This window comes from Oryzias latipes, chromosome 16 (genome assembly GCF_002234675.1).
Source record: "Oryzias latipes chromosome 16, ASM223467v1".
In the NCBI taxonomy this organism is placed as follows: domain Eukaryota; kingdom Metazoa; phylum Chordata; class Actinopteri; order Beloniformes; family Adrianichthyidae; genus Oryzias; species Oryzias latipes.
This window is the reverse complement of record NC_019874.2, coordinates 15,817,533-15,829,969: the sequence shown is the minus strand read 5'-3', so window position 1 is coordinate 15,829,969 and position 12,437 is coordinate 15,817,533. Positions and strand designations below refer to the sequence as shown.

At 39.0% G+C, this 12,437-nt stretch overlaps 1 protein-coding gene across 2 annotated transcripts in view; it reads left to right on the top strand.

The window, feature by feature from the left end:
- Positions 1–913: 913 nt before the first annotated feature.
- The window catches only part of LOC101157641 (FH1/FH2 domain-containing protein 3), an 87,512-nt gene continuing 75,988 nt past the window's right edge, over positions 914–12,437 (top strand). For both annotated transcript variants that reach the window (XM_023964615.1, XM_023964614.1), the window contains exons 1-2: positions 914–1,470; positions 8,518–8,624. In XM_023964615.1, the coding sequence (XP_023820383.1) occupies positions 1,306–1,470; positions 8,518–8,624 (272 nt within the window). In that variant the 5' untranslated portion in view covers positions 914–1,305. The remainder of the gene's footprint in view (positions 1,471–8,517; positions 8,625–12,437) is intronic.

Sequence of the window (12,437 nt, the reverse complement as noted above, 5' to 3'; positions counted from 1 at the left end):
GCTTTTGAGGCTCACTTTTCTTAATAATGGTGTTTAGTTTTTATTGCCAATACATATTTTTAGACTTTTTTTTTTCATCCAAAACTCTGAACATGATTTAATGGCAAAATAAAAACAGGTAATTCACCTTAGAGTGTGATGAGAAATCTATGAATGGATTTATATTCCTAAAATCCAACCAGAAAGGTCTGTCTGAGGCAAGTCATTTATCCAATCGACCTTTACCATTATAAAATCGTTTTCAACACTTTGAATTTTACAAAGACATGTAATCATACAGTGTGGTATAATGTTGTAAAATGTTCCATTTGTATTATTTTGATGTGAAAAAACAACAGTGGAAATGGATAAAATTGGAATGGATTTCCCATTAATTCTTGTTTATTTGTGCACATTTTTAATTAACACTCGATTATCGTGCAAGAAATACAAGAAATATAGAAAACGTCACCTGCACTGTTCAGTACCTAGGTATTAATCTCTGGTTGAATATTTAGCTAAATATGTCCTAAATGGATTTTAGGTCAGTGAATCAGATCAAATCAGATCGTTTAAAATGAACCAAGATTGGCTATAAATCGTATTAGCAACCACAGTTCATAATATGAATTAAATCGTTAAAATTAATTGTTGCACCCATAAATTCAGCAGATGCATCAGTTAATGGAAAAAAAGACATTCCATAAATTTGAGAGCTATTGGAAAACAAAATCAAGTAAAAGCAATCTTGATTTTCTATTGTACCTTTCATAAAGTTTTGTGCTGTTTTGTTAACATGTCACACTGATGTTTTAATTGTCACACCGGTTCTGCAGTTGTCATTGCCGCCACTAGAGGCCGCCATTGTAAGTGTAACCCGAGCCGGCCGCGAGCTCTGACCGCCGAATCCCCTGGCGGAGTTTAAGCAGGGAGCTGCTTCTCATCGCTCTCACAGACCAGGCACCAAGTGCAGGAGTCCTGTCCGCACTCTGCAGTCTGTCTCAACACCTCAGCCGCCCGCAATGCCCTTGGATGCTGCAGCTCTGCTCGCCTCCCCCCCCGCTCTGACCAGCGGCTCCTTCTTCAGCCTTCAGGCGCGGACTCTCACTCACTGAGCCTCATCTGCACGGCATGGAACTAATGGGGGACATCCAAGGATAACAGGCTGCGGGGTTGTTATATTTTTTTGTTGTTTTTTTTTTTTTTTTTCCATTTGCCACTGCAGAGGACCTGTCGGTAGTTCGCAGCCCCAGAGGAGGAGGAGAGGGGGGCCTGCGCTTCCACCGATTTGATGATCTAAAAGTCCCTTTGCATGGACGGATCATCATGGCCACCTTTATATGCAGGGTGCAGTTCTTAGATGATACAGATCCATTCAATAGCACCAATTTCCCTGAGCCCACCAGACCCCCTCTGTACACGTTCAGGGAGGATATTCCTCTGATCAATCAGATTGCTGGAGTCCACAGGCAGCTGAAAGCCCCACAGAAGGTATGCACACATGTATGCACTCATGCTTGGCTTTGCTCCTGTTGCTTTGCATGCTTTCATGAGCATATAGTTGAGTTACCATAGTGAAGAAGTAGCCTGAACCTGATGGGGTTACTGTGCTACCAGACAGAACAAATGAGTTGATTTTAAGGAATGATGGATTTGTGACATGTGGGGGAAAACACCAGATCATTGCAGTGGAGTACAAGGAGTTGTTTTTGATTTATTAATTTTTTTGTTTAATTTTTGCAGATTTACAAATAAACCCTCTTGCAATTTAGCAGTCCAATTTCAGTGTTACCCATGCAAAAAAATTAATAAATGCTTCATGGCAAATGAGGATGACATTCCTGATCATTGAACAACTTCAATAGAAGGATTTTTGTGCACATTAAGACAGTTAAAAAAAACAAATTTGTATTAATCACATGTTCAGTAAAAAAAAAAAAAAGTATGTCGTCATTTCTTTGGGCTCCAGAAAGTGTGAACTTCAAATAATCAATATTTTATCTTATTTTTTTCCTCACACGTCATCCTTTAGGTGCGTTCCTAACATTCTGGTTCTCAAAACTGCACATTATGTCTGATCAGCTTTATCACATCGGACTTGATTCTCCTCTGCTGCCAAAGTTGGACTTCCCAAGATCAACAATGTTGCAGCCAATTCAAAGGCTCAAAATAACTGACTGTTCCTTTTTGGTATGGTGCAACTGCCTTGTTCAAGATTGCCAAAAGGCAAATACTGAGACAAAACATAGACATGAATGTCTCTCCTTCTTTCTCTCTGTAAGCCTCAGATTCTAACTTATTTGTGAATTTTGTCTTTTTTCCATTTGGTTTAAGAATTATATGTATATTTTTTCATAATGAAAAGTGTAATTAAAATAAAAAAAGACCCAGCATCTGACTAGTCACCTTTAATTGAGAAGTTGTGTAAATTAGCATTTAATTGGGATTATTCCAAACCCTGTCATATAAGTCATGGAACTTTAGGAGGGTGTAGATCTCTCCTAAACCTGCTAATATATCATTATACAGCCCTCTCAGACTAACCAGCAGTATAAGAGGATGTCCACTGTTGGGCAGAGGAGAGAAGCTGGCAGAATGATTAAACATTAATGAACTTCATCCTTTCATTTGGTCGTAGCTGAGCTGCAAGCTGATCTGCAAACTAAACAAAAAGAAAGCCTGTGCTTGGGTTGTGTGGTTTAATCACATGGGTATTGGTGGTTATTTGTAACCATGGAGACAAACAAAAAGCAGTCAGGTGGATGTTGTCACCAGATCTAAGCAGTAAACTTTTTTTAAGCCCCTTAAAGTTAAAAAATATCATTTTCCCAGCGTAACCCAGTAAATCCCATCGGGAAAGATTTAAAAACAAACATTACATTTTTATGTTAATGTATTATATATGCCCTGCAACAGACTGGCGACCTGTTCTGAGTGTACCCCGCCTTTGCTCAACAGTAGCTGGATTGGCTCCAGCAACCCCATGACCCCAAATGGGATTCAGCAGGTCCTGAAGATGGATGTTTATAGTATATGAACCTTTTGTCCATGGTGTAGTTCCTTCCCGTTAGGTTTTTCATGTTTTTGGTTGTTGAGGTGCTTGAGTTATACTGCACTGTCTATGTCTTCTATCTTGACATTGCAGTAGTACAGAGGTTACATTTTGATGTTTTTGTTCTTGCTTTTATATTTTTTAAAACTTTTGATGAAACACAGCCTTTCATGTGCGTATTTACATACAATAGCTATGGGCTCTAATGAGATAAAAAGGCTTCTCTCTGGGTATAGGCAGTGTTGTGGTGGGAATATGATCAGCAATAACAGTTGTGTGAAACTTTTTCGAATTACTGTCCAAATCTGTGAGCAGACGGCTATAAAAAAAACATCGCCTTCCGTGATTCCTGAAGCTTGGCGTCTGCATTGGCCATATGAAACCCATATCTGCAACCTCTATTTCAGTGAGTATCTGACGCGTCATCTTTGTGAGTCAGCATTTCTTTTTGCCGTGTGTGCATACCTAGTTACTGCCTTACATTCCCCCAGTTTCTGATGCAGGTTTATGTGTCCTTATCAAATGAGGAAAATATGCTCTCTTTAAATCAACCGGACATGTTCCAAATATGCAATTTTCAGCAGAAATCCACAGACCAATCATTTTCATCTGTCAGGAGTCATCTGACCGTGGACTCTGGCTCTAGCATTGTCAGGATTGGAGACAATTGTTTTGCTTGGGTTTTTTTTTGGGTCACATAATGAGAAGTTAGAAAAAGTGAGAAGCTAAAATGCTTTAAAATACAGGTTCCTCTTTTGAATTCTTGCACACTTTCTCATGCAGAGTTGAGGTTTGCTCCTCACTGCATTTTGAGGGAGTCTGAACAGACGTCTGCCTTCTGATAAATTGATTATTTCCCCCATCTGATTGATGCTTTAGATTACTGCTGTGGTTTCTTAGTTGTTCTTTAATGAAAGATGGCGTTAAAGTAAATATTATTTCATGAATAAAACAGAGTCCACTCCATTTTGCAGCTGGCTAGCTCAGATTCAGCACTTGTTAAGTATTAAACTTAACACTATTTTTTGTACCTACTTATTATAATTATTTATCATGATTTCTCTCAATTCTAGCACTTTTTCAATCTATTTATTCTGATTGCATTTGTCTTTAGACAAGCAGCTTTAAACAGAATATTGCATAGCGTTTATTTTTAGACATTTTTTGCTTCCACTGCCTTGCTGGTCAGTACACCACAGTATGGGTTTTGAAGGGAGAGGCCAGACCTCAATGTGTGTGTGCATGGATGTGTGTGCATGGATGTGTGTGCACTGCTCCTGTGGTTTCTTTTCTGGACTTGGACATCACTGAGCCAGCTTGGGTTCAGGTCCTGGGCAGGAAGACAGCTATACCAAACTCTTTGTTTCTGATAATCTGTTGGTAGTTTTTTTCTTCCAATTTGTGGTTTAAAGCCATTATTCTATTATCCCATCCTGGGCACATACTAAAATACTTGTAATCCAGGTTAATTATCTAAAGAGCAGCGTAGAACTTGGCCGACATTGGATTTGCTTTGAGATTGCTGCTTTAAAACATTTGGGGAATGCTTCTCTTTCTGCCACTGTTAGTTAATTACTGGTTACAGTCACAAATTCAACCCTGTGTTGTTTCTATTTACGGTTTAGATACACGGTGGAAAGTTGACAAAGTATCATTCTTTATTGCTTTTTTTTGTCCTGTATTTGTGTGAAATTAATATTTGTATTATTTGCATTTATAATCAAAACTGGGATGCTATTGTTTACATTTATCAAGAAATGTTGTGATTTTTGTCAAAAAAGTGTGAAATAAGGAACAACATGAGAAAAATATAATAATGAGACAGAAAAAAAGCTAAATATTCAGGTTTTCAATAATGTCATGCTTGTAGGTCTTCTTCACTTCGTTTCACACTGCTTGAAGTGGACTATTTTACAAAACCATGGCAATCCATAGGCATGATGCAGTGAACTAAACTCAGACTGTTGTGCTTGGATTTCCTGTGAGAATCCATCCTGTAATCTGGAGAATCACTTGCTTCCAAAGGCCCGACTGTGTACAGCAAAGACATTTTTTTCCTCTCTCCATTGTGCTTTTCTTCCTCGCTGTTCTGTCCTTGCTGTTCCAAACACCCGACACAATTTTAGTAAGACGCAGCTTTGAAACCGTGTGATCATCCATGGTGTTTATTGCTTCACCCTGTCCTTTATTTCCTCTTAAAAAGACTTTGCCTTTTAAAAATTTTAGAGAAAACAAGAAATAAAATAAAAAATTTTCACAGTACAGAAAGAAATAACAAGTGGGAAGTCTCCCAAACTGGCTTCAGACTTTAAAGCCACCCTACCTTACTTTTATTTTCCTATTTTAGGGGTTTACATGCTATGAGTGGATGTTAATCTGGTCTATTGTTGCTATCTTGGAAAGCTTCACTAAAGCCTGACAGTAAAAAAAAAATCGAGCTATATATCTATACACCCTGACTAATAAAGTAATGCCAACTTCTCCTCTGAAGTCATATGTTTACCTCTTTTAATGGTATTTGTTTTTCTGTGCACTCCTTCACTGTTGGAGCCTCTGTCCTGTGGAGCTGACAGACCCCCAAGTATAAATAGGTTAATATCTCCAAATTGCGGGTCAACCAGACAAGTGAAACAGATGCTCTCATTCTTCGTCTCCCTGACTCGAGTCAAGTGATGACATCCATTCAAGAGCAGACAAATCATTCCTCCTCTGCGTAATCATCTTGTGCGATGATAGTTTATCTGACATGGAAAGCAGAGAGATAAGAGGCACCAGACTGCCAAGCAACTCCCACTGTGTGCAGCTTTCTTCCCAGCTTGTCAAAAGAATTAACGAATTTTCGTTTCAGGCTCTAATAATGCACGGAATATTAAAAGTAGCCCCTTTTCCTCCTGAGATGTCAAACTCTCTCTTTATTCTGGCCTGCACGAAATTTAAAGATCCTACGCTGCTCAGTGAGCCCACAAGAGCAAAAATCTTCATGCTTTTTTTTTGTAAGGGCATGCTGCAGGAGGCAGTTCATAGCAAATACTTAAACAACATGTAAGGGTAAGTGATGGGGTAGTATGTGAGACGCAAGCACGACTTACAGTTTTTTCACTTTTTTCAATCCTCCTAAAACCTGCGCACTGTGCAAGGGCCCGTTAATGCTGTTCACATGATAAATACGCACTTCTTGCACACCCATTCCATACTCCGTGCTTGCAGCCTGACTGTTAGAGATTATGAAATTAGACAATCATAGTGTATTTGTGTGAGCGTCCTACGGGCATTCTATGGGCACTTATATATCACATGCACACCCCATGCATGCAGCATTTCCATGCAGTCAATAGGATGCGGCGTAAGGACACCGTATGACAGCATCAATCGTAGATCATAAGTGCGTATAACTTACATTATCCTTACAAATATTGTTCTACTAATTTTCCTGAGATCTGCTGTAGCCACTCCCCCAGTTTTGGAGGTCACAGTCCCATGTTCCCCCGATCACCACATACACTATTGTTACCTTCTCCATTTCCTCACAGGTATTTCTCATGTTCCTTTTTCTTGATTTTTCCATCACTTGGCACTGCCACATCCACCACAACGGCTTTCCTGTTCTTTATCCACCACTACAATGTCTGGTTGGTTCGCCATTACCATCCTGTCTGTATCTGAAAGTCCCATATAGGATCTTTGTTCTCTCATTCGCTACCGTCTTTGGTGGTTTTTCGCATTATGACCTTGGAGTTTCCAGTCCATACTCTGCACACATGCTCCTGCATACTATTTAAGACACTTGTTCGTGACGCTTTATGTATGCTTTCCTTGCCAGCATCTTATACTGTCACAATGTGGTGTGACTAGAGTGGCCTGGTTAACATAGGAGGCAGATGACCTTAAATTCAGGAACAGGTTGTTGTTTTTTTCATTCACAGCTCACCCACACTCATCCTCCTTCACACTGAGCTCCTCTCTTTAATGGGCTCCTGTTAATTGGCTGGCCACACCCAGAAAAGAAGCCACTTTAACCATACAAGAAAGAAAATTTACAACAAAAAATGGAAATGTCTTGTAAATCATACAGTTAAAGTCCTGTAAACAAAGAAAACATAAGTAAACAAACAACTCAAATCATTACAACCAAAAGCTGTACAAATAAATCCAAAACCTTTCCACTTCCTATGCCCAACTCCTAAACAGGAAGTGAAGGCCTTGGTCACCATTTTGTTCTTTGCACCCAGGAAGAGAAGGTGAGAAACATAACAAAATCAAACAAGTCTAAAAATTTGGTGGTTATGTTTTACCTACTTGATGTGTCTAAAAGTGATGTGCTATTACAGACAGGTGACAAGTGGATGCAACTACTTTGTCACATACACCCTGCAGTTATGTGTTGTTTTGTTTCAGGACATAACTGCATCTTGGGTATTGTATCGTGTGGTTAATCTGAGTCTCTATTACTCTGGTGTTCATGTCCTGCTCTGGTGCTACCAGGATGAGGGCTTCTATGCTGTCCTGTAAAGCCAATTTTTCCTAGCCATTGGTAGGACTTTTGGATATCAGCCACTTCTATTATTTAACTGTCCATCAACTATCACTCCTTCTGGGAGTGGGACCCCTTCTTTGTTGACTACTATGCCTCACTTTATCACTATCCGACTGTATTTCTCAGGCTCGAATGACATCCTGAAGTACTGTAGATTCTGGTGGTGTGGATCAGGGAGTCAATGTCTTACTCACTTTTAGTGCGTAGCTTGGTGTTAACCGGATAGAGGTGACTGATATTTACCCAATTTCTGGTATCCATTTCTAGTCTTGTTGATTATTTGACTGAGGGGATTCAGACCTGCAGAAACACAGTGGGGACAGGGCATCTCTTTGGTATACGCCAAATTTGATGAACACTTGTGCAAGTTGCTTACAATTGGCTTCAAGGGTGGTTTTCCACAACCTCATTGAGTTTCCTATAAAGGATTTTTGAATCCTGTTGATGTTGTACAGATCCAAGCATTCAGTGATCCATGTGTGTGGCATTGAGTCATAGGCTTTCTTGTATTCAATCCAGACTGTACACAGGTTGGTATGTCGTGACCTGCAGTCTTGAGCAACCATTCTTTCAAGCAGGAGATGGTGTTTGGCCTCTTATTGGTATCTCTATCATAGCATTTATATCTGTTGATTGAGTACTGATCCTTGTGTCTATTTGTCTTGATTGCAATGATGCCTGACATGAGCTTCTATGTTGTGGAGAGACAAGGTTTTGCCCGGTAGTAGGATGGGACGGCACCTTTTAAGGGATCCTTCTCAATCAGGATTTTTTGCCCTTTTTTAGCAACCGTGGGGGGCTGAGTCCCATCTCTTAGCAGCTGGTGTATTTATACTGCCAAAAACACATGGAGTGTAGCGAGTTTATACATGTATTGATCTTAGTTAATTTAGTCGTATTCAGTTCAGAAGAAAACAAACTGCTTTGACTAACTATGTTTCTGTCTTTTTAGCTCGATGACTGCGCCCTCCAGCTTTCTCATAATGGAAGCTATTTGGATTTGGAGTCCACCCTTGCAGAGCAGAGAGATGAACTGGAGGGATTTCAGGAGGACGGAGGGTAAGATTGTGTTTTAAGATTTCGATATGTTGAACAGCATACATTAAAATACAAAAACAGCATGCACATGGCACACTGTAATGAAAAACAATGGCTGTTATTCCACTAAAGTTGAAAACTGAAATGAACCTGGGTACTGCCATAAAAAGCTTGGTCATATATTATTTTTTACTTCAAAATATGCAACTCGGATTATTGCCAGGCCAGAAAACACAAGAGGGACTAGCACTGCCAAACAGGTGGATACAGTAATGGACATAACTCACCAGGTCTTTGTTGCCCAGAAAACAATCTTTTCCATGTTGCTGTGGTCAAATTAGCTGTTGACCAAGAGACATATATAAAAAATAATAATTCAAAAGTAAGTGACATAAAACATTTTTATTACAACAATCTGGCTTTAAAAAGAAGGAGGCAGAGGAGTTTTGAGCTTACAGTCAGACATAATCATTAAAATATGATGCACGTGAAAAGAGAGAGACATAAAAATAAATGCAATATAAGAGGCAAGTGGTTTTTAATATGAGAAAACATTCTTATTTCCCTAGTGTATTCCTTCTAATGTAATTTGATAACAGTTATTGGAATCCTAATGATATGTATTTGGACTCTGAACAAATTAGTTGAATAATTCCTTCTCCTTAGGTGACAGATCCCTGCTTAGCACTCCTATGAGGCGGGCGAGATCTCCTGAAAAGGTTTATTGTTTTAGTTTTTAATCACTAGTTATTGACAGAAAAATTGTTGGATATATGCGCTCTTATACATATTTTGGTCATGCATACAGAGTTAGATTACATGGCAACACAACCATTTCTGTTATATTTGTCTTTTATAAAAAAAAAACACAGCCTCCCATGGCAGCAATGATGTCATTGAATAAGCTTGGGTTGCCGTCAGGATAATTATCTTGATCTTTGCTTGGAGTTTTTGGTGGACTCATTAGACCTCTGAGGTAACCACAGTTGTACACCTCGGTTATTCCCCTCCTAACTTATGTTTTAGCTCTAATGTCTGTGAAATATAGGGCTAGTCAATCACATTACCCTTGGATCTACATGAAGAAATAAAGGCTTAAAATTGTTAGTTTAATTTCCCTACTTCATACGCTTTTCTTGGCGTTTAACTTTTTGGCTCCATATGTTTTTCTTTCATATGCTGTTGATATATGTGCTGCCCACTCTAGATGATTGCAAACCAAAAGGTTGGAATCAGAGATCCCGGTCAGCTGCACCACAAACATGCACGGATGTGTTTGTCTAACTTGGAATTCGGACGCTTCCCAATAGCATGGTGTTTCTATTGGCCCTTGGGGGTGCTGTCCTTTCCCAGATTCAGCTGAAATGTTGTTTGGAGCTTATTGGAGGCCAATTGAGAGCTGTGAGGAAGTGGTCCACTTCTTCTCCCATCAAAGATGGAGCCTGTCAGGTGCTGTGTGGTGCCAGCTGGCACAGACTGGTATGGATATGTGTCATTAAACCCACTCAGTGTTGTCTGGGGAGGCCATGGCTAAGGGTGGTTGGCCAATTATTTAGTTAAAAAATGGAGCAGTTTAACTGACTGGATTTTAATGGCGCTGAAGTGGCAAAGTTTGCAGTCTGTGTTTGGTGTTGCTGAATTGATGATTACTGAGCAAAATAAGGGTCTGAAGACTTTGTAATTTTCTTTTTCCTATTTCTGTTGTTTGCTACACATCGCCATCAGCAGCAGTCCAAACTTCAGTATTGAAGTAGTGTCAGTAATATTAAACAATTTTTTTAAAAACTGACTTTTGTCTTTTTATCGAGTGTCTCAGATGATCTGAAAGTTTGTCCAGTTCCTGAGAGGAATTATGGAATCCTGCAGCTTTCTGTTTCTTTGCTTTAATCTTTTAGTTTTTTCTGTAAAGTGAGTAATCCGAGATTCCTTAACCCTCCTGATAATTGCCAATTAAATTTATCTGTAAATGATATTTTTCACAGGTTACATTCCTGAGGCACATGTGTCATGCTGAGTGTCTTCCCAATCAGAATAAAGTATGACAAGAGGGCTGCAGGGCCAGAGGATATCCATGTCATGCGAGCTTAAGCGCTATAATCACTTCCACACCAGGTTATGAGGCTTTTCTGTTGCAGATTGTGCAGTAAGTCCCCAGCACATCATTGATGCAGCTTCACTTCAGGTAATTAGCTGACTATGTTTTATATAAAAATAGTTTTAGGTTGTCCCCTCCTCATTTTAGTTTGCAGCTGTCATGGATCAAACCATATGATCACAGGTTTATTTGGCTGACTGCTTGAGACAAGAGATGGGCCAAAAACATGTTTGATATTAACACAGCTTTGACGTAAAGACCCATATGTCAATGGAGCAAAGTGGATGTAGCTTTACGTTGATTTATTTGTTGATCTTGACGTCTTTGTTCAAATCAGCCTCTCTCAGTGTTCTACTTCCTCAAAGACATACTTCTGTTCCTTCTCATGTCTTTGACAGCAGTTTTAATAACTCGTCACAGTTCACTGGCACTTATAATTTGTATGAGAATGTCAATAATTGCATGTTGAAAATGTTCTCTTTGGGCTGTATGTAGTGTTTGTGATGTGTTTGACAACCCCTTTAAAAGGCTGGCATATGAAAATTCAACTGTTCATGCACTGCAAGCCTCAACTATTCAGAGTTTCTCATCTTGTGCTTTCATCTTCCTTACAACAGCTGGGCCTTCATTATTTTCCTTCTTTTTTTTGACCCACTTGGACATTGTTTCATGTGCTTTTAAAGCACACAAGATTTTCATCTAAAAATAAAAAAAGTGTATTTGAAGAGAAGCAGAGGGACCCAAAACTTCATGTAGTGTAACAAAAACCAGGTTGTACCTTTCTGTGTTTGCAGTTAAGGGCTTTCATTAACAGAATGGAGCTGCCACTTACTCTTTTTACGTGTGTGCTAGTGTTAGATCTGGTAAATAGTTAATGAAGCAGCCCCCCCCCTGAGGGTGCAACTCCGATTGTAGCCTGAGCCAGTTTAGCCTGATTATCTCCCCTTGGCTCGCTGCAGCACTGGAGGTCCGTCTGCGAAAATAAGAGTGTCGAAAATGTGCCGAGTCAGTGGACCTCTGTGGGACCTTGTAGTCTGGCAAGTAATGGTCTATGAGGGGGAGTCATGGCTGGTGTTCCATAAATGAGTGTTCAATTTAGATTTAGCGCTGTTTAAAAAAAATATACATATTGTTTTGTTTTTTATTCTAAAACCTGGAATTGACAATGGTGATCACAAGACACTAACTGTCAAAAGGAAATCACAAATCTAAGTAATGACTTACAAACATAAATTCAAACTACAAGCAAAAAGCAAAAGCAGAGATAGGAGGATTGAATTTGATGTTGACTGAATTCAGGGAAATTATGAAACTTCAGTGCTTTAAATTGGACAAAGAAGGAACTTTGTAGATCATTGTGTACAACTGCGAATGTGATTCTAGAGACTCTTTGACAAAATGAGTACTGGAGTTTTGTTTTTACACTCTTATTACTTCTGGAAAATCACTTGTAAGATTTGTACCAATATCTACAAAATAAATGTACTCTTATTTTTTTTCGTTTTATTATAATAGGAATTTTTTCTAGGGAATTTTAAGCAAGCAATTTTTTAATCTCATTTTTTGTATTGCCAAATTTTTATCATACATCACTGAGGATGCCTCATGGAGCGTTGTTGTTATTTCTGGTTTTACTGAAGTATATTAGTAATTTTACCTGAAAGTTTATTCTGATATTTCTTGTCGGTATTTTCTCCTTAAGTTTTTTTTGTTAAAAAACGTACCTGTAATTATTTTGT